The 27,758-nt window shown below is 39.6% G+C and overlaps 2 protein-coding genes across 3 annotated transcripts; both read right to left on the bottom strand.

Moving 5' to 3' along the window:
- Positions 1 to 2,039: 2,039 nt before the first annotated feature.
- ribc2 (RIB43A domain with coiled-coils 2) lies at positions 2,040 to 7,695 on the bottom strand. 2 transcript variants are annotated; one of them, XM_058396790.1, is made up of 7 exons: positions 7,162 to 7,693; positions 6,998 to 7,079; positions 6,165 to 6,476; positions 5,625 to 5,743; positions 5,252 to 5,461; positions 4,463 to 4,629; positions 2,040 to 2,178 (listed from the first exon to the last, which is right to left on the bottom strand). In XM_058396790.1, exons 1-7 carry the CDS (start codon positions 7,264 to 7,266, stop codon positions 2,106 to 2,108), a joined length of 1,068 nt encoding a protein of 355 aa, XP_058252773.1. In that variant the 5' UTR covers positions 7,267 to 7,693; the 3' UTR covers positions 2,040 to 2,105. The 2 variants fall into 2 exon arrangements, with proteins under 2 accessions (XP_058252773.1, XP_058252772.1); XM_058396789.1 differs by lacking the exon at positions 2,040 to 2,178 and having other exon boundaries at positions 2,237 to 4,629; positions 7,162 to 7,695.
- A 2,351-nt stretch (positions 7,696 to 10,046) lies between these two features.
- LOC131357462 (probable polypeptide N-acetylgalactosaminyltransferase 8) lies at positions 10,047 to 25,256 on the bottom strand. Its single transcript, XM_058396435.1, has 11 exons — positions 25,206 to 25,256; positions 24,309 to 24,463; positions 17,189 to 17,355; positions 16,480 to 16,666; positions 14,410 to 14,601; positions 13,966 to 14,080; positions 13,686 to 13,871; positions 13,104 to 13,241; positions 11,337 to 11,429; positions 11,075 to 11,242; positions 10,047 to 10,480 (listed from the first exon to the last, which is right to left on the bottom strand). The coding sequence occupies exons 1-11, from the start codon at positions 25,254 to 25,256 to the stop codon at positions 10,361 to 10,363; spliced, it is 1,572 nt and encodes a 523-aa protein (XP_058252418.1). The 3' UTR covers positions 10,047 to 10,360.
- Between the last annotated feature and the right edge of the window lie 2,502 nt (positions 25,257 to 27,758).

The raw sequence follows: 27,758 nt of genomic DNA, 5'->3' as shown, positions 1-27,758 counted from the left end.
CCAGGCACGTCCTGGAGAATCAGATATATCTGATTTGTGTTGGTTTGGGTATATATTCTGTATGTAGGTGTAGATGTTTTACTTCCTGTTAACCACTTCCTATTTATACAGCTCTCTGGTGTGTGTGTGTGTGTGTGTGTGTGTGTGTGGCTTTTCAGTAGTGATAATAGATGAGAAAGTATGGTAATGTTGTTACATGTGTAATCTCAGGGACACTGAAGAGATACTGAGACACTGAGTGCTTTAAGATGTCAATCTGATCCTTCACTCTTGTTCTAGTGATAAATGACATTATAACGAGATCACATGGACCTTATTTGCTACAGTTTAAAGTTTGCTGCAATTTTTTATACGCTTGTGCAATGAGTTAATGTTTTAAAACGGTGTAAGTGTTTTATTCAATAAAAATACCGCTTTGCATTGCAGAGCATTAAAGGAGTATAGATGAAGCATTTTCAACTTAATCTCTGTTCACTGTGGGTGTGTGTACATGCTTCTCTGTACTGAGACAAGATGGAAACTTATTCTTTCAACTTTTACTTATTCAACTTTGACTAAAAGTTTCCTGACTGCTGCAACCGACTGTCATTAGACTTCTACTGTAAATGAGTTTTGACTTGAGCTTGTTAATTCTTTTTATAGAACAAACTGTGCTGAAATTCCTGTTTCTTACAGTCTAAAACTGGACACTGGAGCGTTCCTTTAACGTATGATATGACTTTGCCTAGATCACACAGATCTTGTATTTTGTTTTATTGAAAAAGTAAGACACGTCGTAAACCTGTCCACACTAAGACGACTTTAAACAAGAGACTGGTATCTGATCCAATCCCAAAAGCTGTAGGACTTGAACCAGTCTCAAGACTTTTTCTCTATTGATTTGGATATGGTCTTGGGTATTGTTCATGCTAAATATGATCTTGATCTTAATCCAGAAAAAAGATCACGTTATTAATGTCACACACTCACGTCGGGTTTCTTCCGTACAACATCAGAAGGATTCGGCCTTTTCTATCCACACAGGCTACTTGGGTGTTTGTTCAGTCTCTGGTCATTTCGAGACTGGACTACTGCAGCCCTCTACTGGCAGGTCTGAATGCAATTCGTCCACCGCAAATGCAGCTGTGTGTCTTGTTTTCAACCTGCCTCACACAAGTTCTCAGACACCACCCCACTGCTGCGCTCCTCCACTGGCTTCCTGTAGCTCCATCAGATTCAAAACACTGATGCTTGTCTACAAAGCCAAGAATGGACCAGCACCATCTTACCTCAAAGCTCTTATTACTCCTCACACTGTACCTCGCCCCCTCAGATCTACTAGCACTGCTGGACTGGTCCCACCATCTCTCACTGAGGCGGTGGAATGAACTCAGCTAGTTAGTTAGGGTTCATTAGTGGTGGAATGAACCCCTAGACGTCCATACAGCCGAGTCACTGACCGTCTTCAAACGCTGGATGAAGACCTACCTCTTCCTGAAGCACTTAAACTATCTCTTATATTCACTGTTTGTTTTATGTATTGTTGTATGAAGATTAAAATAAAACCAAAAGCACAGTTTTTAGACTGATGGTATCCTAAGTCTGTAAACGTAAAGAATTCTTCCTTTTAGAATCATCATGTAGTGGATGAAGGGGTTTTGTTCCCGAGCGAGACTCCTGGTTTTGGACTTGACAATAGTGAACTATTTATTCCATGACATTCATCACAATAAGTATTTATTATCATTCAGTTCCGTCTGCTCAGAGGTTTTCCTCATTCATGTAGATCTGTCTATAAAGCATTATACTCCAACAGTTCAGATGTTTAACAAAAGCTTCACTGGGGATGCATTTTCCTCACAGAAACCCAGCATGTCATTAATACCATAAAGAAATGAATTCATTTAATTCATTTTAATAGAGAGCATCTATCTAATCAATCTAATTGTCTTTGTCCATACTAAAAACACAAATAAATAAATAAATAAATAAATAAACAGTTCAGAAAGTGCCAGTGTGCTTAAAGAAATGATCACCAGTATAGATAAAGACACATTTTGTGTTAAACAGGATCTTTATTTTGATCTCATTTTATTTTTATATATATATATATAAAAATGAGATTTCTATCTGCTGCACGTATTGAACTGGGAGAAGTACCTCTCATCAGGGATGTTGGGGTAAGCCTCCTTCTTCCTCCTGTGATGAAGACAGGACACAGCTCCTAAACTCACTGTAAACAAACCCACAACTCCTGATGTTCCAGATACTACACTGACCTAAAGAAGGCTGCTTTTATTGCCCTTTAAATCAGTATAACAGTTTACAGCTGTGCTAGCACCATTACAAAGGGCCTTTCTAATAAGCAATTAGCCTTTTCTTGGATTAGCAAAAAAAACATGAGATTGAAAGAGAGGACTGATGATCTTTCCTTAAAAATCATCTGATTCATTTTATGTTTTTTGAAATGGAAAAAAAATGGGAAAAGCTTTTCTTTGGAAAGCAAGGAAATTTTTCAACACAAGTGATCCCAAACAGTCCTGTAAAACAGTAGAGTGTAACTTTGTTGAAGTGAACCTGTTTTGAATCTCGATATCTGATCAAAATTCGTCCATTTGTTATCAAAGTGCCCAAGTATAATTCTCTGAGATCTAATTTATCACTAATGTATATGTGTGTCGTTTACAAAATATGACAGACAGACTGCAAATCGTCTTTAAAAGATACTGAGAGTGATTACTAGTTCATCAGTTGCATGCCTTATTAATGAGAAGTTGTTTACCATATATGGCAATTTGGGCCGTTTCTTAATGCAAATGAGTGTTTCTGTGTACATGTTGGATTTATCTATGAACTGTAGCTAAACTTATATAGCCAAAAGTTTTGGGACACCCCTCCAAATCATTGAATTCAGGTGTTCCAATCACTTCCATGGCCACAGGTGTATAAAATCAAGCACCTAGGCATGCAGACTGCTTCTACAAACATTTGTGAAAGAATGGGTCACTCTCAGGAGCTCAGTGTTACCGTGATAGGTTTCCCCCTGTGCAATAAGTCCATTTGTGAAATTTCCTCACTACACTCACTAAATATTCCACGGTCAACTGTTAGTGGTATAACAAAATGAAGGCCACAGCTATAGACCTCCAAACTTCATGTGGCCTTCAGATTATCTCAAGAACAGTGCGTAGAGAGCTTCATGGAATGAGTTTTCATGGTCGAGCAGCTGCAGACGGGCCTTACACCAAGTGCAATGCAAAGTGTTGGATGCAGTGGTGTAAAGCATGCAGCCACTGACTTTAGAGAAGCGGAGATGTGTTCTCTGGAGAGACCTATCAGAATGGGTTTGGCAGTTGCCAGGAGAACGGTACTTGCCTCACTGCATTGTGCCAAGTGTAAAGTTTGGTGGAGGGGGGATTATGGTATGGGGTTGTTTTTCAGGGCTTGGACTCGGCCCCTTAGTTCCAGTGAAAGGAACTCTTAATGCTTCAGCTTCATACCAAGACATTTTGGACAATTTCATGCTCTTTGTGGGAACAGTTTGGGGATGACCCCTTCCTGTTCCAACATGACTGCACACCAGTGACCAAAGCAAGGTCCATAAAGACATGGATGAGTGAGTTTGGTGTGGAGGAACTTGACTGTCCTGACCTCAACCTGATAGAACACCTTTGGGATGAATTAGAGCCAGACCATCTCGTCCAACATCAGTGCCTGACCTCACAAATGTGCTTCTAGAGGAATGATCAAAAATTCCCATAAACTAAACCTTGTGGAAAGCCTTCCAAGAAGAGTTGAAGCTGTTATAGCTGCAAAGGGTGGGACAACTTCATATTAAACCCTACGGATTAAGAATGGAATGACATTAAAGTTCATGTGCATATAAAGGCAGACGTCCCAAAACTTTTGGCAATATAGTGTATGAGTATGTACATGAGATAGAAAGTACTGGTGTTCTTTACACACAAATCTAGACCTTTTTCTAGGCATGCTTTGATAAATGAGACTCCTGGATGCTAGAGCCGGTGGCAGGGTTTCAGACTACATGATTTACAGGACATGATTTAATAAAACTCAGGACAATATTGACCCAAGTTTTATTAAAGCTGGAAGACAAATATTACAAGTCCTCTTGGTTGCTTCTAATGACGAAGTCTTTAAGTCTTTTGAAGTCTGATGTAGTCCATCACTGACATGTTCCAGGAATTATGACTTTCCAGGACTTGGTGTACCTGTTGTTTGTTTAGGTATGATGTGTTTTCAGTGAACTCTAGGCACAAGTGGATTTGCCGTGAGATAAAGTGACGATTAATTACAACTAATTTTGTCTGATGGGGGTGAATATTTAAGCAAGCCATTGTGTACCACTTTAAATAAAATATTAACAGTGTTTGTTATTCTGTGATGCTTCTGAGAAACGAAATCCTGGTCTACAGGTGTAAGAGTGTGTGTGTGTGTGTGTGTGTGTGTGTGTGGTACACACTGCGCATGCTGAGCCTGGGCCAGTCGTATGTTAGTCTCGTCCACAGCCCTGCGCAGCTGCTTGTTAATTCTCGCCTGCTGTCTCTCCTGCAGCAGTGCAGCCCGAGCCGAAGCCATGCGCATGCGGTCCTCCTGCAGCTGCTCCTGCCGCTGCTTCATGCAAACATGCTACACACACACACACACACACACACAAAAAAAAAATCAGCCAAAATTCAAGTAAAAAATCAGCCATGTTAATACAACAGACATGACTTTCCATCAACTTAACATTTATATATGTTAACATGTTAAGTACATATATGAACATGTCCTGATGATCATTTCAAATCACAGTGACCTGAATCTTTCGATTCTGTTTATTAAAAAGGTTCATTAAGTTTTTTTTCACCGACTTTTTCAGTGATCCTTTCCATAAGTCACGTCATTGAAGCAGTATTTTAGTCCCAGTGAGTGTCTTTTTTAAATATTATAAGCAGGTCATTGTTTTATTCACTTAATACATGCATTTAAAAACATGTTTCAAAAACTAAAGACCACTTTTTTGTTGTAGTCCATCGGTATGCTGTGTGATGCCTCAATTAAGCAGTGTTAGATTTTGCTGTATTTGGCTGAGCAGTGGTTTGGGTGGTTTGCCAATAAAAAAAAAAAAAAATCTAAATAAATAAATAAAAATTGTGTTGTCAATACCATCCATTCACTCATCTTGTTACTACCGTAACTCAATCATCGAGACTAATGAATCATTCAGGGATAAAAGACAGCGCTCAGGTCAGTGTGTTGAATTCACCCTCTTCTCCTCAGCTTGCTGCCGCTGACACTCGGTGTATTCTCGGATCTGCTCGGGTGTCATGCCCTTGTAGCAGTCCCTGCGTGCTCTGGTGCTCCGCTGCGGGTTCTCGCTCAGCAGGTCCCCCTGCAGCTGGTTCAGGATATCAGTTTGGTTGTTCTCTTCTTCCTGATGTCGCTCTCTTTCTCTCCGCTCTCGCAATCCCACTGCCTGTGTGAAGATCAAAAATCTGTGAAGTGAAGGTACATTCAGGAAACACCACGCGTAACAAGATGCAATGCTCAAAGTGCACAATGTTGGATAATCCATTAATGGGAGCCAAGAATCATCACAGTCCACCAAGCATGAGCTGAGCGCTTCACTTCTGACTCACCAGAGCTTGATTAAAGTCATTGATGGCGATGTTTGTGGCTCTCTTGTGCTCTTCCTCCATCTTCTGCAGCTCGACGGCTCGGTTATCCAGTGTTAGCTTACTTTGATCGTACTGCTGAGCTATTTAAAAAAAACATCCTCAGTTAATTGAGCATTTCTGGCATTTGGCAGACACCCTTATCGAGAGCAACATTTTTAACTGTGCAGTTGAGGGTTAAAGGCCTTGCTCAGGGGCCCAGCAATGGCAGACTGGTGGACCTTGGATTCTAACTCATAACCTTCTGATCAGTAATCCAACACCTTAACCACTAAGCTACCACATCCTCCAATAAATCCTTTGTTTACTTCATTTGGTATTAGAATCTACCTCTTTTGAAACACATCACCATTCAGAGCTAGATCCATCATTACTCATCATCCATACCCCTTTTCTACCCATCTTTACCAAGGGTGCCAATAATACTGGAGCTCAGAATTGTTAACGTTGACACAACCAACACACAGATCAGCTGCTACCTGAAATCTGGTAAAGTGTCGTTACCTTTGAGTCTCTGCACCTCCTTCGCCTGGTGCAGCTCATGCTGCTGCTGTAAGGTCCAGTCTCTCAGCTGCTCCCGCTGTCTCCGTGTCCGGCCTCCACTGTCCAGATCCTCGCCTACCAACCCGGGCAAAATGCGTACCCCTTCCTGCTTCTTCAGCACATTGGGGTCATTCAGATCAAACTCTCGCCTGCTGCTGGGCTGCTGGAACTGCTGGCGGAAGCTGACGATGGCCTCGGCTAGGAGACGTTCATCTTTCTTCTGCCTGCTCTCCAGCAGACATGCGGTAAGGTCAGCACATATGAGGTCATCAGCTGGGAGGACAGAGAAAACTCTAAGACTAAGTATTGCAGATTGCAAAGATACACCAACGTCTCCATCACTTCTACACTGGATTCTCGTCAATTCTCTTTTTGTTTAGGAGCTAAGTGAAACCTGAGTGCCGTCCCTTGTAATTAAGCTGATGATAATGTTGTCCATGTACAGATAATGGATGTAGACAGACTGAAGTTGTGCACTTGTCTGTTAAACACTTTGTTCCATCATGGTGTCCCCAAAATGCCCTCCAAAAACAGGAAACTGTAATCAGTTCCAGTTTGAGTAGAATATTAGTAGAATAGTGTACACGATGTAAAAATTTAGCATCAGTAGTGGTATCTGCTGCTGAGAACTGGTCCATGAGCATTTGTTTAGGATGAGGGTGAGGTTAACACTAATCAACTGACTAGCCCTGGAATTACTAAACACATCAGAAATAGTTGCTTGTAATCATACTGATTGTGTTTCAGGTTGGACTTCTCCTTTAAATCCTGTCACTTGATGTTTCTGAACTCACCATATTCCTTCAGCTCTTTGGCCACTGATTCTTCTTGCTGTTTCTTTTCCTGGACCTGATGCTCCAGAGCTTCTTTATCAATCTACACAATAGGAGATTACACTTTAAAGTGATCATGGCAGTCTGAGCTTTATGGAATGAATAAACCATTGTTTTGGACTCACTCCTATAGTCCGGACTTTGGTGTTGAAAATGCGCTCTTGTCGCTGCAGCTCTCGGTTTCTCCTCCGGTCCAGATGAGCGGCTCCGATACGGTCAGATAACTCCATTCCGTTTATTTCTGTCAGCTGGTGCTAATATTAACTTTTCCCTTTTTTTCACACCTTTTAACTCGAAACAAATAGTGTTTTTATTTGTGTTTTTATTTATTTGTCGCGCAGCAAACCTCCAGCCAGGAACTAGCTCTGTAAACACACACCGTTGCTTGGAAACACGAAAGCGCGTGCGCCATCTATCGATACCGATACTTGAATCGAATGTTTAGGAATCGATTCAATAACGTACTGTATGTGTGTGTTTAGTATATGTACTTACAGTAATAATAGTTGTAGTTTTATGAAAAATAGATAGTAAAACGCACATTCTAGTTTTGGATGCGAATGACGCCAGCTGTCGCGAGACAAATAAGCAAGCCCAATATTATTTGATGATTGATTATCATCAATATTATTTACTATCAATTATGTATTATCAATAAATGAGCTTGCAAACATATTAGACTGAAACCACCCTTTTATTCTGAAAAGCAAAAACAGAACAAAAATCAGCAACAAAGTGGGAGGGCACGCGCTCTTCACTCGTCTCCGATCAGCTGTGAGCAGAACAGGATTGAAGAGATGCAAAAGGAGAAAAAGACAAAGAGCATTCAGGGGCCACATATTTATGGCCTAATAAAATAGATTTCAACTGTTAGTATTAGTATGTTTTTCTTTTTATTATTATAGCCTGTGATAATTCATACATTACAAAAACATTGTAAAAATTAAAAAATGTACCTTACAAAAGAAGGTCATCCTGCTCGTCCACTTCACTGCCCATCATCTCCCCTGTCTCCTCTCCATCTCTATACATCCCAACATTGAAGCGCTACAACATCTCATGGCTCGGGACAAAGTCCTTGCAGCAAATGCCGAGTCTTCTTAGGCCGTAGCGAATGCACAATATGCTACTGAGAGTCTTCTGGCCCATTCTGTTTCGCAGTTTAGATTCCACATGGTCCATTTGAGGAAAAAACCATTTCGACGTCAGCATTGCTTAAAGGCATTGCAAGAAGGGACAGGGCCAGATCTTTAAAACACTGCCGTCCTTGTAGTTCAGAACTTCGGTCCAGAACTGTTCTGCTTGACAGTCATCCTTTGTTTTCCACTCCTGGAAGTTGCCCAAACTTTCCTCAACTTTGTCGCGTCTCTAGTGGACAAAGCTCGCCATCACTCGCGTTACCACAATTCGACAATGTAAATGAATGATCTGCTTGTGCTTTGTCTCTAAGTCACCGTATGTGTGAAAGCAGCTTAGGAAAGTCCCCCAGTGACGCCAGAGTGACACACAACCTTTAACTTCACACAGGACTAACAGAAATACAACACTAATCATCAGACTAGCCCTGGAATTACTAAACACATCAGAAATAGTTGCTTGTAATCATACTGATTGTGTTTCAGGCTGGACTTCTCCTTTAAATCCTGCCACTTGATGTTTCTGAACTCACCATATTCCTTCAGCTCTTTGGCCACTGATTCTTGTCGCTGTTTCTTTTCCTGGACTTGATGCTCCACTCTGTCAGCTGGGACTAACATTAAATTTTACACCTTTTAACTCAAAACAAATAGTGTTTTTATTTGTGTGTTTATTCATTTGTCACACAGCAAACCTTTAGCCAGTAAAAGTTGGAGTTTAAAAAAAATGTGAGAGTAAAACACACACAGTTTCTCACAAAAATAAGTGAGATTAAATTAATTAAATTAATATTTAATTTATCTAATTTTTTTTTTAATTCAATTTTACGTCTTCACAAACTAAGACAAAATGATCTTAAACAAACGATTCTTTTTCTGATAGCTGGAATGAATGACATGGGATCTTGATTAATCAATTAATAATTAAACCAATCAATTATCCATTCACTCTTGAACTTTGGGATCTAACTGGTTAGAAGTTGCTGATTTTTTTTTGGTTTCTATAACAGCACCTCTGATATAAGTTCCTGTTTGACGTTAAATCATATGTTTATGTTAAGTTTGTTTTAATACTTTATCATTTCTACAGTAACGGCTCATTCACATGCACGGCAAACGCTGCTCATGATCTCTGTAAGAAACGGGTTTAAAGAAACAAAACAAAACATACTTTTATATGTTATTGTCTATGTGATGAGGTTTTTGTTTTTTTTCTGAAGAGACATTCATTAAACATTTATTGCCAGTGTCAGCAGTGTCCAGAACAATCATCAGTAAAGCTATAACTTTGTCACTTTAGGTTTTCCAGCAGGACTGTCCTGGGCTTACAAACTGTATTTATTATTATTATTATTATTATTATTATTATTATTATTATTATTATTATTATTATTATTATTTCAAAAAATCTTTTTCACTGTAATAGAAAACAAGGGGAGAAAAAAGAGGTGCTGGTGATAGATGAGCTGTTTGTTTGTTTGTTTGTTGAGGAACTGATCTGATTTGTGGATGTTCCAAAACACTAAAAGTAATCATACAAAATAATAAAAACCTGACATGTTGCTCATTAATAAATTTTGTACTGTAATCACTGGGACGTTGGTGTGGTATAAGAGAAATAAAGCATCTTCCTCACATTATATTCCATATTAATAAACTAAATTAATTAATTTTATTAATTAATTCCAAATTAATAAAATTAATTCTTATAAGGACTTTTAATCAGTCATTGACAAGGAGAAGAAGAAGCCTTTATTATTGTCACATATTCATTACTGCACAGTGAAATTCTTTCTTCAGCTATGATAGAGCACCCCTACAGAAGAGAGGGTTAAGGGCCTTGCTTAGGCAGAATGGTGGTGCTGGGGCTTGAACCCTGATCTTCTGATCAACGGGGCCCTTCTTATGAATGACTATATACTGTATATATATCCTTATAATAAATATCCTGTTTATTAATATGGAACCCAGGAACCCTGATCTTCTGATCAACAACCACTTGAGCCACCACTGCCCTGTTTTTTTCATAAAAACTAGAAAGGAGAATTATTCATATCCTCTGTTCAGGATTCTCGTCTTGTTGTATTCTTAGTTATTTATATCCAGAACATAAACTCAGAGTTTTACATGAACTTTGTGCCGGTAGACTGACTGACTGACTGTCAATGGAAACGAGACAGATAAACCATCAGAAAGGTCTGATGACATATTTCTTGCGCCATCGTTGTCCTGAGCAGTTCTGAATAACAAGAGTGTGATGGTGGATTTCCAAACATCTGTTCGTCTTGCGGTTGCGCAGTTCACCACCCTGCAGAGTAAGAGAAGAGACATAAAACATCTCTTATACCATCAGCAAGTTACTGTGGTATAAGAGAAATAAAACATTTTCCTCACATTACATCCTTCTATTCCATATTAATAAACAGGGTATTTCTTATAAGGATATTTATATAGTCAGTCATAAGAAGGGCCCCATTGATCAGAAGATCAGGGTTCAAGCCCCAGCACCACCAATCTGCCACCGCTGGGCTCCTGAGCAAGGCCCTTAACCCTCACTGCTCCAGGGGAGCTGTATCATAGCTGAATCTGCGCTCTGACCCTAACCTCCAAAAATTGGAATATGTGAAGAAAGAATTTCACTGTGCAATGAATATGTGACAATAATAAAGGCTTCTTCTTCTTGTCGATGACTGATTAAAAGTTCTTATAAGAAATGTCCTGTTTATTAATATGGAATATAAGGATGTAATGTGAGGAAGATGTTCTATTTCTCTTATACCACAGCAACTTGCCAGTGCTTACAGTACAAAATTTGATGAGCACATGGGCTGAAAAGTTCTCATTACAGGACTATTACATTGCAAAAATGATTAAAAACGCTCTGCTGAATGATTTACAGCACCTGCTTAAAATCCCAGTAAATGCCCATGTTCTTCATCAAGGCTTCTCTGCATTTGTATAAGCCAGGGACGTTCCCCGTGCCAGGATCTGCCAGACATCTGTTTTCCTTGTATTTATGTGATGTGAGCTGACCGATATAAAACTCGCCACTTTCTCGGTAAAAGGTATACTGGGAAAAAAACAAACAAAGAGATCAGTGCTCGTATTTGAGTGATTTGAGTGACAGGTGATGAATTAGAGCAGCTGTGGTTACAGGTACTCACCTGAGGATTGTAATAGTGGCATGTATACGCTACAGGAGTATGACCCGGGACAGGACCTTGATCCAAGCACAACTGCGAATCTAAATTTTGTACCTTTAAGGAAAAATAGATAGGGATGAATTGAATAAATCCAGCCGAATGAAAAAATACATAACTTTAGATCTTTCTTTGGATCAGAGAAATTGACACATAACCTTAGTATGTAGTAATTTGACATTTCTTGAAGCGGTAAAGTCGCCAGGCTTAATTCCTTCCATCATGTTTGAAAAGTTTTGTATGTCACAAACAAGTTGTTCTGTTTCTGAGGATGTTTTCTTAACCCTCCTGTCACGTGAAAAATTTCAGCATAATTTGTGGGGTCATACTAACCTCAAATGATTTAATACGTCATAAATTACTCAAAGCAAGGGAGAAGGGAAAACCATTCAAGCTCTCAATCAGGAGCCATGGGAAAAGATGATGAAAACATATTTTCTTATTGAAATTTATATTTATTACCTTCTATAAATAATTTATATTTATTACCTTAACTAAGTTCTGATTTTTGATTCTGTGTATGTAAAAACATATTGTTTTCACAAGTAGGGTTTTACTCGTTGACATTTTTTAGATATATGGAAACACTGAAAAGGACAAACAATGGGCCTTCATTTAATAGTGAAATAAAGAGAAATCTCCAAAAAGTATACATGCTGTTTACTGTAATAAAAAGAGGAAACAGAACAGGTAAATAATCTGTGTATAAAGTCAGATAAGGGTTTAAATGTGTACAAGCATTTAGAAAACTCTAGATAACACAAGACGTGTGTGTGTTTATAAATTCGTTGAATATATTCATCACCAGTCAGGAAAATTCAAGGTATATAAATATGATAAGCATATTTTTCAGAGATGTGGAAGTTGCTTTTGGGGTCACTGTTAGGAACAGCTGGACAGTTCCCTGCCAGGCCCAGAGAGGGCACTGGCAGGTGAACCTTGGAAGCCTGCTTCTTTGTGTGTCTTTTGTTACGCCCTTCCTATTGTTCCTATCCTGATTGTCACCTGTATCCCATTAGCCCTAATGTTTACCCCTATAAATAGGGATCCTTGTGTTTGTGTCCTTGTCCATGATTGTTATCTGTACCGTGGTTTCTGTTGGGGTTTTGTTTGCTAGGTTCCATGTCCAAGCTAAGGTCTAGGTTTTGTTTTTGTTTTGTTTAGTTAACCACGCCATGTCTTGTGTTACGTTTGTTTCCCTATGTCGCGTCTTAAATGTAATAAAAGCAGTGCTTCGCTGAATCCTGCACATGGGTCTCATTACACCGTGTGCTGGCGTGCGCACACACACCACGGGCGTCTGGGGTCGAGCCCCGCATAGGGCGGGGGTCCCAGACGTTACAGTCACATTGACCTCAGACATTACTGAAGGGTTTATTTCAACATTTGGCCATTGGCTATTTGGCAGCCTTGCACCCTACAGCCTCGAGATCTCGAGTAATGATTAAACTGTTTGTACAGTTAGCATTTGCTTTACACATGACGAACAAAACTGTCAGGTAATGTGAAAGTTGCACTGTTGAAAATAACGATTAATGAATATTTATACAATAATGTGAAGTGATCTTAAAATAATAATAATATATTTCTTATTATTAATCAACATGATGAGTCATAGTAACTATCATTATTATTAATCATGTTTTTATGCACAATAAAAATAATTCAGAATTATATGACATTTGACCATAGGTTCTAATAAAAGAACATTCTTAGCAAGAGAAGACTTACTCCTCCGTAGCCCAAAAGGTTGATCCAGTGGTCTAGATTAGGATAAACGTTCTCCACGTACCACTTGAAGGGTTTACAGCCAAGTTTCTCCCTGAGTTTTTTTCTTTCTGACGTATCCCCAAAATCAATGCCATGATCCTGTTTGAGGAAAACAACAAATCTGACTTGTTAAACTCAAACTGTCTGTCTGTCTGTCTGTCTGTCTATCTATCTATCTATCTATCTATCTATCTATCTATCTATCTATCTATCTATCTATCTATCTATCTATCTATCTATCTATCTATCTATCTATCTATCTATCTATCACAACCAAACATTTACAGATGCTATAGCGTAAGTGAGAACAGGAACTAACCTGTTTTTTTTAAAATGGACATTCTACAACAAGAAATGTAACAGTGAATGGACAGAAATTGCTGAGGTATAAGAGAAATAAAACTCTACATTTTTGGTGTTCACATTTCCCCTGCTTCATCATCCATCTGTTGATTATTCTTCTATTATCACTGATATTATTGAGTAGCAAAATAGTATATAGTTTCATCAGAGCATCAGTAATAAATATCCCAGTCTACTCACTTTAAGTGGAAGGTTCCAGGCTATGTTAACATGATACTTGTACTCATCCATCCAGATGTCAGCCACCCGCAGCGCGTTCCTTATCATGTGTTTGGTCAGATCGGGTGCGTACGGCTTGTGAGATCTCTCTATGTGGGCGATCTTGGAGCACGGCACTACCTTAATGCTCCCACCACACGTCCATACCTGAACATGAACCCAGATCAGCTATTGCTCCACAGGTGAATTACACTCAGCCACATACAGACCTAACAACGACACTAAGCATAAAAGGTCTCACCCGAATACCAAGCTCTACATTTTCTCCACCGTAAACCTCCATCCCTGCATCCAGGCTGCCGATCTCCCCCAGGAAAGCTCTGTCTGCAACCAGAATTCCCATAACAGATGGAGACCTTGGGAATGGAGAGGATCATATGATTATACCAAAGCACTGAAATCATAATATTGTCCATTATTTTCTGAATGATTTCAGCAACAAAAACACTGCAGCTGCATGTGGTCTTTTTTAATGCGTTGTCACATCTACAGCAACATCTTGACTTGGCTTGACGATTTATATAATCACCAAAAGAGGAATAATTAAGGGAATAAAAACTGGGTTAAAAATCTGCTGACATTTCTTTTGTAAGGAGATGTTTTTTGGAAGAAGTCTCCACTGTAAGCGATGAGAAAAAATATGTTATGTGTTATTATGTTTACATCTCTGTCTCAGTCTACTCACTTTCCAGGTTTTAATTGATCTTTGTACCATTCAGGGTCGAAAGGCTCGTACAAACACCACAGCGCCCAGTCAAAGCCTTGAGCGTTAGGTTCGTACCAAACTACTTCAAGGTCATCATAATTGACTCGGTCAAACACCGGAGAGGTGACAACTGTCCTATCCTCCTTGATCTGTGCCAGCATAGGCTCTGCCCTGGTGACATCAAAACAAAAATAAGAACATAGATACCGAAAATAAGAAAACTGATGGCATTAGCTTTCATTCTCATTAAAGCTATAATCAAAACATAATCGGCTGTAGATCAGATTCTGTTGTAAAAAGTAAGAACTTTATTGTTACATACTTATAAGCACAAATATAATAATGACATGTTGCTGAAGATATTATCCAATCTTTCTTAAAGTGATAAAATTTTGAATTTGGACAGATTTCTTCATAATCTTAGTTTTAAATTCTACTATATTTGCTCATATGCACAGAGGAAACTAACAAATCTACGTTGTAAAGATTTCTGGATATTTGAGAAGTAGAATGAAAGCAATTAAAATAACAATAAACGCATGCTTGCGTGTCTGCCCTTTGTTTCCTTGATGAGACTGAAAAGTCTGAATGAAACAAGGAAAGGCTATGTTTGCTTTTACTGTGTGGGATTTGGCATTAAATTCTTTGTTTTATTAAGATTATTCAGAGTTTATTTGAGAATGGTGGCAACTTGATCACTACATTGAGGACAATAGACAAATGAAGAATTTATTCTTTTATCTTCAACCACTTGTACTGTGGGGTATGTATGGGTCTGAAGCCTATACTATAAAATACTTTGTGCACAACCTTCTGTACTAATGGTTTAAAGCATAAGTACTGAGAGGTGAAGTGAATAAGACTGATGATCTCCTCATCATGGCACCTGGTTATATATATTAGGCAGCAAGTGAACATATATATGATATGATATGATATGATATGATATGATATGATATGATATGATATGATATATGATAGGCAGCAAGTGAACATTTTGTCCTCAAAGTTAATGTTAGAAACAGGAAAAATGGACAAGCGTAAGGATTTGAGCTTTGAGTTTGACGAAGGGACAAATTGTGATGGCTAGACCACTGGATCAGAGCATCTCCAAACCTGCAGCTCTTGTGGGGTGTTCCCGGTCTGCAGTGGTCAGTATCTATCAAAAGTTATCCAAGGAAGAAACAGTAGTAAATCCGATGGGCTACTCAAATTGCTGAAGAAGTTAATGCTGGTTCTGATAGAAAGGTGTCAGAATACACAGTGCAGGACGGGTCAGGGCTGTGAATTGTGAATTGTTTTTTATGTTGAAATAAGGTAATTTATTAATAAAAATATAAGTATTAATTACAAAATATAAAAATTAATTGAAAATGAAGTAAAATGTTAATAAGACCACATTTAGGAAAGCGTGGTGCGGGGATGCTGAAAATCTAAATACAGTACGGCTGGAGGAACGAGTCTGGCCAATCGGAATGCCCAATTTACTTAATCACGGTTGTGATTGGCTGCTGGTTATGCGTGCAGTTGGGAAAGGGAAGCAGAATTCTCCAGCACACACAGTACTCACTATAAATGTGATATTTATACGAATTTACCCAAAATTCATCTCGCTGTATATTTGCAAATGTTTTCTGTGTGTGTTTAAAGAGTGTGGGAGGGTCATTTACTGCTTAAAAATAATAATAATAATAAAACATTTGGAGGTGGCGTCCGTGTATCGTGGATTTTCGTTTAATTGTGGGTGGGTTTGGAACAGAACCCCTCCAAAATACGGGGGATTACTGTATAAGAGTAAGAATGCAGGAGTAATTATCAAGTGGAAGGTGGTGAGATATATATATATATATATATATATATACACACTATGTTTCAGAAGGTCAGAAAAATGTCTTGAACGATTATGATCACTCAACGGAAATCACTTAACTTTTGGTGAAATCAAATCATAAAAAAAATGAAGGTAACGAATGCAAAAGGTGGTCCAGTGAAATAGTGTGTGACTTTTTTTGGCCAGGCAGTGTACTTTGCATCACTAGAGGTACTCACCACATCACGTTGACCTCTATATGCGTGTCCAAAATAGCCACCACGTCAGCACTAGCGGCAGTCCAACCAGAGATCCGAGCTTGGGCGAGTCCCATCTGCCGATCGTGTCTCACTCTGAGGATTTTCAGCTGAGGATGCTGCTTCTGTGTGGTGGAAATGTAGAAATCGAGACTCTCTCCTAGGTCCTCTGTGCAAAAGGAGCACAATAATTTGGGCAGGATGGGCAGAAAAAAAAAAAACCAAACACATTCATGAATTGATCTTATGTCCAGTTTTTTTTTTAAACATGCTGTGGTGTGGCATCATAGGAGAATAATCAGCAGTGGGTGATGGTGGGATGCAATGTGGTGACACTGTGTGGAGGTTAATGACTCATATGGAAGTAGACACTCAGGCCTTTAAGAATTTGTAGTTTTTCACGAGTATTTCTGTGTTTCCTAATAGCTTACCAGGGGCAGAATTTCATAGGAATCAAACCCATTTCTGCTTTTTGAGATGCCCCAAAAGCAGCTAAAATTAGCTAAAACGCACGTCTAAAACACACTGAAAACAAAGCAAAGCAAAGTCCTAACTCATTTTATAATGTGATCAGAATTGAGAATTCAGCTGCACAGTGGAATAAATTGCATATCATTTGTTTGTACCTGATTAGTTAACCCTGAATAACAAAAGTAGAATAAGATTTTTTTATAAGCATTTTTTAACAAACCGTTAGTGCTGTGATCGTCCACCAGTATGATCTCCTTGAGCAGGTGAGCAGGTGTTCTGTGGATAATGCTGTGTATGGCTCTCTTTAACACAGACAGAGCCTCGTTCAGGTAGATGAGAACCACGCTGAGAGACGGAAGCTGCTCCGGATACACCTTCGAAGCACACCTGAATAATAAACAGAAACAAAAAGGTCGGATTGCTGCATACACGGTTTTCTAGAGCAAAGTCATAGAAGTATTTACCACACGGTCATATACACACACTCACTGTTAATATACCGTTCAGGTATAACATTATGACCACCTGCTTAATATTGTGTTGGTGCTGCCAAATCAGCCCTGACCCGTCCTGCACTGTGTATTCTGACCCCTTTCTATCAGAACCAGCATTAACTTCTTCAGCAGATTGAGCAACAGTAGCTTGTCTGTTGGATCGGATCACACGGGCCAGCCTTCACTCCCCACATGCATCAGTGAGCCTTGGCCTCCCATGACCCTGTTGCTGGTTCACCACTGTTCCTTCCTTGGACCACTTTTGATAGATACTGACCACTGCAGACCGGGAACACCCCACAAGAGCTGCAGTTTTGGAGATGCTCTGATCCAGTGGTCTAGCCATCACAATTTGTCCCTTCGTAAAACTCAAAGCTCAAATCCTTACGCTTGTCCATTTTTCCTGCTTCTAACATCAACTTTGAGGACAAAATGTTCACTTTCTGCCTAATATATCCCACCCACTAACAGGTGCCATTATGATATATCCTACCCACTAACAGGTGACATTCATCTGTCAGTGGTCAGAATGGTATGGCTAATCGGTGTATGCCCGATGCAAATTTAATATAATTGTACATACTGACAAAACCAAAACGTTTTTTTTTTTTTTTGGAAGTTTGAAAATGTTCATTCTCTATATTTAGTTAGTTGTGTTTAGTTTTTGCACCCCCCTCCCCCCCTCCCCCCTTATAAATGTAAGAGTTAACTTTAACTGATGAATATGTAAACATTATCATTCCTGCGTTTTAAAAACAAATTGTTTCCTGGAACAAATGTGAGCGAAAATATGAATCAACACCTTCTGACCGATCAGAATTGAGAATTCAGCCGCTCTGTGGAATAAACTGCATCGAATTTTATGTATCTTGTTAATAAACCTTGAGTAACAGCAAACACAACTAGACACAGATCACAAATCTAACTGATAAACAAGCTGGAATTGTTTTTGTTTTTTAACATGATGAATATGCAACCATCATCGTTTCAGCATTTTACCCTTTTTTGTATTACAAGTACATGTGTTTTATTCTTCCAATCGTAAACAAATTAATTATTTTATGGCAGCAGGACACTGTTAGCTTTCAGTGTGAGATGTTTCTTTACCTTCTCAAAACCTTACACAGTTAACGCCTTCAAATATTAGATGCTTATATCTGGTCAAGAAGGCTCACCAGTGCCTCTTCTTCCTGAGGGCTCTGAGGAAGAACCATCTCTCTTCAGACATCCTGGTGAACTTCTACCGTTGCACCACTGAGAGCATCCTGACCAGCTGTATCACTGTCTGGTATGGGAACTGCTCTGTGTCAGCCTGGAAAGTGCTGCAGAGGGTGGTGAAAATTGCCCAACTCATCGTAGGAGTTCCACTTCTTAAGGTCGAGGACATTTACAGGAAGCGTTGTCTCAGCAGAGCACGCAAAATCATAAAGGACTTCTCTCACCCTGCCCATAGGCTCTTTGCCATCCTGTCTTCTGGGAGGCGCTACAGGAGCCTCCGGACCAAGACAAGCAGGTTCAGGAACAGCTTTTTCCCCACAGCTGTTTCTTTGCTGAACTCTGCCTCCACCCAATCACACACACATTGACTGAACACATTATTATCAGTGTATATAAACTTTTCTGTATATAACCCTTTCTGTGTACAGTTTACATATACAAATTATTTATCATGGTATACAAAATCTTCCTCATCTTCCAGATCGGTGAATGCGGACGCTTCTCTGGCAGATGAGCTAAACACCTTTTATGCTCGCTTTGAGGCTGCAGCTCACAGTACTAACGGCGTTAACAGCGCTAACAGCGCTATAGGCAGCACACACGTGGAGCATGCCGGAGAGGACAACGCGTTCATCATCTCAGAGCATGACGTGAGAAAGGCATTCAGGAGAGTGAACACCAGGAAGGCAGCAGGACCAGATGGCATCACAGGTCGGGTCCTGAAGGCCTGTGCTGACCAGCTTGCTCCTGTGAGATCTTCAACCTCTCCCTGGATCAGTCTATAATCCCAATGTGCTTCAAACGGTCCTCCATTGTTCTGGTTCCCAAGAAACCCCAGCCCGCCTGCCTGAACGACTACCGCCAAGTGGCCCTTACCTCAGTAGTGATGAAGAGCTTCGAAAGACTCATCAGAGACTTCATCACTTCTTCCCTACCTGACACCTTGGACCCGCTACAGTTCACATATCATCCCAACCGATCTACAGAGGATGCCATCGCACACCTCCATTGTGCAGCCCTGAGCCATCTGGACAGCAGAAGGGGGAATTATGTCAAAATGCTGTTTGTTGACTACAGTTCAGCGTTTAACACCATAATTCCCTCCATACTCACCACTAAGTTGGAGATCCTGGGCCTCAGCCCATCTGTGTGTCGCTGGATCTCCAACTTCCTGACAGACAGACCACAGGTGGTACGGTTGGGCAACCATGTCTCACCCTCACTTACCCTCAGCACTGGAGCCCCCCAGGGCTGTGTTCTGAGCCCCCTGCTGTACTCTCTGTACACCTACGACTGTGTGGCCACTTCCAGCTCCAACGACATCATTAAGTTTGCGGACGATACTGTGGTGGTGGGCCTGATCTCCAACAACGGCGAGACGGCCTACCTAGAGGAGGTTAGAAACCTGGAATTATGGTGCCAGGTCAACAATCTCCTCCTGAACGTCAGCAAGACTAAGGAGCTGATAGTGGACTTTAGCACAAATCAGGAGAGGAATTACCAGCCCCTCACTATCAACGGGTCCCCAGTGGAGAGAGTGGACAGTTTCCGGTACCTAGGTGTGTGCATCACGCAGGACCTGACATGGTCCTGTCACGTTAACACCCTGGTGAAGAAGGCCTGGTGAAAGCGTTTCTATCATCTTAGATGCCTAAAGGACTTTAGACTGCCCTCAAAGGTGCTAAAGACATTCTACACCTGCACCATTGAGAGCATCCTGACAGGAAGTATCACTGCCTGGTTTGGAAACAGCACCAAACAGGACAGGCAAGCTCTCCAGATGGTGGTGCGATCAGCCAAGTGTACCATCCGCACAGAGCTTCCTGACCTGGACACTATATACAGCAGGCGGTGCTGGACCAAGGCTAGGAAGAAAATGAAGGACCTCAGCCATCCCAACAACAGACTCTTCTCTCTGTTGCAGTCAGGGAAACATTTCTGTCCTCAACCAGAAGACCTAGTACCTGGACTTTCTAGACTTACCCCACACATGAACATTACATTCTACCTCAGCTGATTGTTGCACACACAAATTGCACTACTTGTATACTCTGCACTACTCTGCACACACAATAACCACACTCACTGGACAACCTTGTGTGCATACTGCACTGACACTTTACATCCTGTATTATTTATTGTCGTTACGTTTGTATTAATATTTGAATTTTTCTATCTACATACATGTATATTCTATATATTATAGAGGTTTATACATATATATGTATAGATTATTTATTTATATATTTTTATAAATTATTGTATTATATATAATATATGATATATAATAAATGTGTATAGTATATTGTATTGTATTATTATTATTATTAAATTATTATTATGTAATAATAATAATGCTGGGGTCGTCCGAAAACTAGTCACTATCTGGTGTGACCACCATTCGCCTCACGCAGTGCAACACATCTCCTTCGCATAGAGTTGATCAGGTTGTTGATTGTGGCCTGTGGAATGTTGGTCCATTCCTCTTCAATGGCTGTGCGAAGTTGCTGGATATTGGCATGAACTGGAACATGCTGTCGTATACGCCGATCCAGAGCAACCCAAACATGCTCAATGGGTGACATGTCCGGTGAGTATGCTGGCTATGCAAGAACTGTGATGTTTTCAGCTTCCAGGAATTGTGTACAGATCCTTGCAACATGGGGCCGTGCATTATCATGCTGCAACATGAGGTGATGGTTGTGGATGAATGGCACAACAGTGGGCCTCAGGATCTCGTCACGGTATCTCTGTGCATTCAAAATGCCATCAGTAAAATGCACCTGTGTTCGTTGTCCAAAACATACGCCTGCCCATACCATAACCCCACTGCCACCATGGGCCACTCGATCCACAACGTTGACATCAGCAAACCACTCACCCACACGACACCATACACGCTGTCTGCCATCTGCCCTGTACAGTGAAAACCGGGATTCATCCGTGAAGAGAACACCTCTCCAAAGTGCCAGACGCCATCGAATGTGAGCATTTGCCCACTCAATCGGTTACGACGATGAACTGCAGTCAGGTCGAGAGCCCGATGAGGGCGACGAGCATACAGATGAGCTTCCCTGAGACGGTTTCTGACAGTTTGTGCAGAAATTCTTTGGTTATGCAAACCGATTGTTGCAGCAGCTGTCCGGGTGGCTGGTCTCAGACGATCTTGGAGGTGAAGAAGCTGGATGTGGAGGTCCTGGGCTGGTGTGGTTACACGTGGTCTGCAGTTGTTGGATGTACTGCCAAATTCTCTGAAACGCCTTTGGAGACAGCTTATGGTAGAGAAATTAACATTCAATTCACGGGCAACAGCTCTGGTGGACATTCCTGCAGTCATCATGCTGTGTGATAAAACTGCACATTTTAGAGTGGCCTTTTATTGTGGCCAGCCTAAGGCACACCTGTGCAATTATCATGCTGTCTAATCAGCATCTTGATATACCACACCTGTGAGGTGGATGGATTTCCTCGGCAAAGGAGAAGTGCTCACTAACACAGATTTAGACAGATTTGTGAACAATTTTTGAGAGAAATAGGCCTTTTGTGTACATAGAAAAAGTCTTAGATCTTTGAGTTTAGCTCACGAAAAATGGGGGCAAAAACAAAAGTGTTGCGTTTATAATTTTGTTCAGTGTATTTATATTTGTTTATATACTGATTATATTATTTGCACTGCGAAAATGCACTTCTGGTTAGATGCTAACCATATTTCGTTGCCTTGTACCCACATGTGCAGTGACAAAGTTGAATCTAATCTAATCTAATCTTATGAACAAGCACTTGGAACATTTCCGAGATGCATCCCATTCCGGTTACATTTCTGTCACCTTGCCAGTGTTTCCTGGATGGACTTCAGATATCGATAATAAAATTAAAGCTAGTGATTATACACGAACATCCCACTCATGTTTAATTTCGCCTTGCAGATATGGATCATTAATCCTCAAACATTTACCCACACTACTCTAACTGTTTGTTTTATCTGGAGCATCCTGTTCATATCCTGTCCAAAAAAAAATCCCTAGAAGAAGAACAAAACGAAACAAACACCAGATCAGCTGCTCTTCAAACAATTTACTAACTGAAAGAATTGGATTAATTGTTCGTCTTGTTTTTAAAATCTATAGATATCTTGCAAGTTAATTAGTTAAAGCAATATTATCACACATAATATTAGCACAAGAGTGACTAGATAAGGAATTGGCATTAAAATCGGTTTATATGCTGTCTTGAAGCTGAGAACTGAGTCGGATGTTACTGAAATGAAGGGTCGTTTTAATGAAAGATTAATCTAAAAACAATCCAAAAAAGAGTCAAAAGACAACGTGGGTCAGGCGATCAACAAAAAGGACACGCTTGGAGAAAAGAAAAAGTTTGTCCTTATGTAGTTTGAGCTATACATCCCTCTCCCGAGCTCCCAGTGTTATGAGTTTCCAGTGTGACCACTGCCCTACCCCAGGTCGGAGTCTTGTCGCTTGGTGGTGCTCACTGATGCTGTGGATGGATCTGTGTGGTCAGCCTGTGACCAGGAGCCAGCCCTGGACAGAGCCACTTGGGGACTTTCACACCATCACAGATCTGCCGTTTAATCTGTCAGCTTGTGAGAGCAAGGAATTAGTGTCTATAATGAACTCAGAAACTACCCGGGCCCTTGGTTGCTGTTGTAGAAAGGACATTATTTATTTACATTTACATTATTTACTGTCCAGTGTCACCCAAATGACGATGAGGTTCCCTTCTGAGCCTGGTTCCTCTCAAGGTTTCTTCCTCATATCATCTCAGGGAGTTTTTCCTTGCCACAGTCGCTGCAGGCTTCTCGGTCGGGATAAAGTAGTTTATTAATTTAATTTAATAATTTTTCCCTCTCCTTTCTCTGTTTCTCTACTTTTGTAAAGCTGCTTTGAGACTAGGTCCATTGTAAAAGGTGCTATACAAATAAACTGAATTGAAATTGAAATACAGGTTTCTTCCATTTTTGTGAATGAGTTAAATGAGTAACTGATGCTGGGAGTGAGGAACTGAAATCAAACTAGCAAGCATTAGTCAGGTATCAGGGAAAACAATGCGCAGAGGCAAAAGGCTTGATTAACATCAGATACACAAACACAGTGGGTGTTTTACTTCACCCTGAAAAAAAATATATGATGGTTTAAATACAATGTAAAAGTAATTAAGAAACAAAGCAAACAGTCAGTGACAATATAAAGTGTGTACAGTAGCAGCATGTTCCTCAGTGTGAGTAGTGAGTAGGCCATGCTGTTAGTGACTTAGGTCAGCCGTACCATAACCCTGGCAATGAGAAGGTCAGGGGAGGCCACAGCGAGTTGTCAGAGCTTAAACAGAAACTAAAATACTTTCTTCAGTATAGAAGTGAATGTATATGTAATAGGTGCAAACATTAGCACAGGTTGAATGTGATTAGGATGTATAACTGAATTACTATGTAAATTACGCTCAGAGCTCAACTCACAGACACACTTCAAAATCTATTGGAAAGCTTTCCCAGAAGAGTCAAACTAATAGCAAAGTGGGAAAATCTGGAATGGGACGTTCAATAAGCAGATAGAAGACAAATTACATGCTTTATTTATTTTCCAATTTTGTTTTAAATGAAAGAATCCAGGTCACCTGGGATCCCGGGTGTCCGGTAGCGGTCGATTAATTGGTAGCCGGTCGCTCAGGTAGACGTTGTATCCATACTTGATATAGCTAGCCTGCGCTTCACGCTGCTCGTCATGGGAAAGATTTCTACCCCATTTTTGAAACAGCAGAGATCTCCTGGACTTTTAATTTGTTCTCCATTGTTTTGCATCTCGTCCAGCTTCTTCTGCATTCGATTTTGTTTTTCTTCAAACAACATCAATATATCATCTGCAAATGAACAACTGAGGTTAAAACAAACAGGACATGAATGTTATTAATATTAATAAAGACAACGCGAAGGCACATGGAATGTTATTTAACACTAAATGTTCTTATGAATAAAAATAAAATAATAAGTAAAATAATTAAATTAATTGTATGTTCACTACAAATAAAATAAAATAAAATAAAATAAAATAAAATAAATAGATATATAAAACATACCACAAAATAAATTGTTTAGGTCTTAAAAAAGTGTGTAATTACAACAAAAAAGCATATTATTAAGTGAAAAATATGGACAAATGTATCTAGTATTTCCCGTGATAATATTAAAAGAAAATGTAAGAGAATTAAATCAAGTATTTATTTCTAGAAAGAATGAAAATGATCAAAACAGGCTGAATCATGGTGTGTTTGATTTCTAGTCATTTCATAATAAGTAATATTACATACCTCGGCCCATGTTCCTGCTGATGATTAAATCGTTTATGATTTACATCCTAACAATAGAGCTAAAATATGTGCACCTTGACCATCACACCCATGTGTTTCTTTGCCAAACTGATGCCACACAATTGGGATCATACGATCGTTTAGAATTTCTTTGTATGATTTAACATAACAGTTTCCTTTACTGAAACTAAGAGACTGAGTCCAAACCTGTTCCAGCACGGCAATGTCCCTGTGCACAAATCCAGCACCATGGTCCATTACGGTTGGAGTAAAAGGACTCGAGTAATTTCACCCCAGACTTCCTCAACATCCCAACATCAGTGTCTGTCTCACTAATGCCTTAATAGCTGAATGAAATCCCTACAAATTCCCACAGCCACTCCAACATCTCCTGGAAAGCCTTCCCAGAAGAGTGGAGCTTACTATAACAGCAAAGGAATGAGATGTACAAAAAAACGAAACATATAGGTGATAGTCAGGTGTCCTCAAACTTTTGGCCATATAGTATACAATATAAACACGTTTCTGATGCACTTGGAATCTCTTTTGCTTTTTACAGCTCTCCTTAGTGCTTCTCTTTCATGCTAAACAAACAAAGAAACAAAACTATATAACTAATAAAAAGGATTTAGCAGCTAATCCATATTTAGGATACTCACAGAGTTTTTTAACATTTTCTTCCTTGTCCTGTCTTCTCTCCAGTGCGCCGCTTTGGTCTGCATGGTCGTTGTTTAATACTCTACATCTCGTCACATAATTGATCATAAAAAGTGTCACAGCAGCACAGACGAGAATTTTAACCCAAGTCAGTTTTATCCTCATCCTTAGAGCCTTGTGAGAACGCTCAGGTGGCAACTCGCTGCCTAACACTAAAGGGTGTTGCTTCTCTGATCAGATACAGAGGATTTTAAATTTGTTTGTTTGAACACGGTTCACACCAAATGTCAAAAGGGATTTCTGAGCAAATAATCTAAAGGTGTCACTGTCGACTTGAGTTCTAATACTTACTCAGTGTGCTTTAGGTTCTATATCTTGAATTTATTCTCTTCTGGTAAGGTAGGATTCTCTAGATTCATCCCGATGTCAGGATCTTGCCATCTCCCTGAAGATCTTATGATCTCTCCTTCAGCCACTGCTCAGACACGCAATGGACAATTAACTCTCCTTGTCCTTGCATGTTGCTAATTTGACACTCTCATGTCAGTATCTCTTTTATAATATCAGAAGGATTCGGCCATTTTTATCCACCCTGCCTACGGCAAAATAAAGTAAAATTAAAATTTAGATTCTGTAATACTTGCATCATCAGTACATTTGTTTTAATAATTATTTTGAAATAATAATAATTTTGAAAAAAATTAAACATTTTTATGGCAAATTACTTATATGTTACATGTAAATTTATTATGATTATTATGATTATTATTATTATTATTATTATTATTATTAACAGCTTATGTAAGCAGAAATAAAAACCCACATGGCTCAATGTCGTATGTCACTGAAGTTCTGCTGGTTGTCTTCGGGTCAGTTTGACCCGGTGTAAATGTTATAAAGATTAACATTAAACTCCATTACATCATTTCGATATGATGATTACATAATCATCATATTCATATTAAGGCTAAGAACACTCACCTGAGATCATTTTTATCTTGCTGCAACTCATTCCTGGCAGGTCTGATCGCAATTCATCCTCTGCAAATGATCCGAAATGCAGCTGCATGACTGGTTTTCAACCTTCCAAAATTCTCCCACACCTCCACTGGCTTCTGCTAGAAATACACATCAGATTGCAAACACTCATGCTTTCTTACACAGCCAAAAACTGTCCAGCACACACTTACCTCAAAGCTCTTATCAATCCCCACACTGCACAATGCTTCCTTAAATCCTTTAGCACCGCTCGACTGATCCCAGCATTTCCCAGGGTACAGGCAGGCTATGCATCAAGGCTCTTCTCTGTTCTGGCACCGAGGTTTTGGAATGAACTTCCTTTACATGTCTGAACAGCTGAGTCCTCATATGACGTCTAAAGACATATCTCTTCCTGAAACATTTAAACTAGCACTGGATAAAATTAAAATAATTGTTTGTCTATGTCTGCTTTATTTCCTCCTTTTTAGACTGGGTCTGTGGCCTAGTGAACTAGTATTGAGAATAGTGCCAAATGCTGTAAATGTAAATGTGTATGTAAATGTAAATGTTCCCAGCCTTGCTCAAGGTATTGTGCTAGGGAATTGTTTTTCTCTACACCACTGACGAGTTAGCGGATGATCCTCGTTCTCTTCACACGGAGGCCGCTTGTTGCTGGAGATACATGAGACTGCTGTGGTGGGACCACATCGAAACCATGAAGATGGCTTTGGATTGCAATTGACTAATAGGCTATAATCCATCACGCTCCTTAAGATCACAAAAACTTTAGTCTTCTGGTAGTTCCCAGAATAGCAAAGTCAACTAAAAGGGGGTAGAGCATTTTTGTATTTAGCTCCTAAACTTTGGAGTAGCCTTCCTGACAGGTTATTTTGGGTTCTCTGCACTCTTAAAAGGTTCTATATGGAACCTAAAATGGTTCTATCACTTGCTTCATATATGGAACCCCCCAAAATGGTTTGTTATATAGAACTAGTAGATGTTAGAGGTCTGTTTTTAGAATAATTTAGGGTTCAATAATAATAATAATAATAATAATAATAATAATAATAATAATAATAATAATATATTTAATAAATTATTATTATTATTATTATTATTATT

This window comes from Hemibagrus wyckioides, linkage group LG08 (genome assembly GCF_019097595.1).
Source record: "Hemibagrus wyckioides isolate EC202008001 linkage group LG08, SWU_Hwy_1.0, whole genome shotgun sequence".
Taxonomy (NCBI): Eukaryota; Metazoa; Chordata; class Actinopteri; order Siluriformes; family Bagridae; genus Hemibagrus; species Hemibagrus wyckioides.
The sequence above is the reverse complement of the archived record's forward strand: the minus strand, read 5'-3'. Positions and strand labels throughout refer to the sequence as shown.

Bases quoted from the DNA above. Each gene is read 5' to 3' on its own strand.
- ribc2 (XM_058396789.1), bottom strand. From the start codon at position 7,266: ATGGAGTTATCTGACCGTATCGGAGCCGCTCATCTGGACCGGAGGAGA. The intron at 5,744-6,164 runs GTAACGACACTT...TTTTTTAAATAG, and splicing joins GGAGGTGCAGAGACTCAAAG to CTCAGCAGTACGATCAAAGT. The intron at 4,630-5,251 runs GTGAATTCAACA...GTGTGTGTGTAG, and splicing joins AGCAAGCTGAGGAGAAGAGG to CATGTTTGCATGAAGCAGCG.
- LOC131357462 (XM_058396435.1), bottom strand. From the start codon at position 25,256: ATGGACCATGGTGCTGGATTTGTGCACAGGGACATTGCCGTGCTGGAA. The intron at 16,667-17,188 runs GTTTGTTAAAAA...CCTTTTGCACAG, and splicing joins GGACGATCACAGCACTAACG to AGGACCTAGGAGAGAGTCTC. The intron at 14,081-14,409 runs GTGAGTAGACTG...TCCATTCCCAAG, and splicing joins GATCAATTAAAACCTGGAAA to GTCTCCATCTGTTATGGGAA.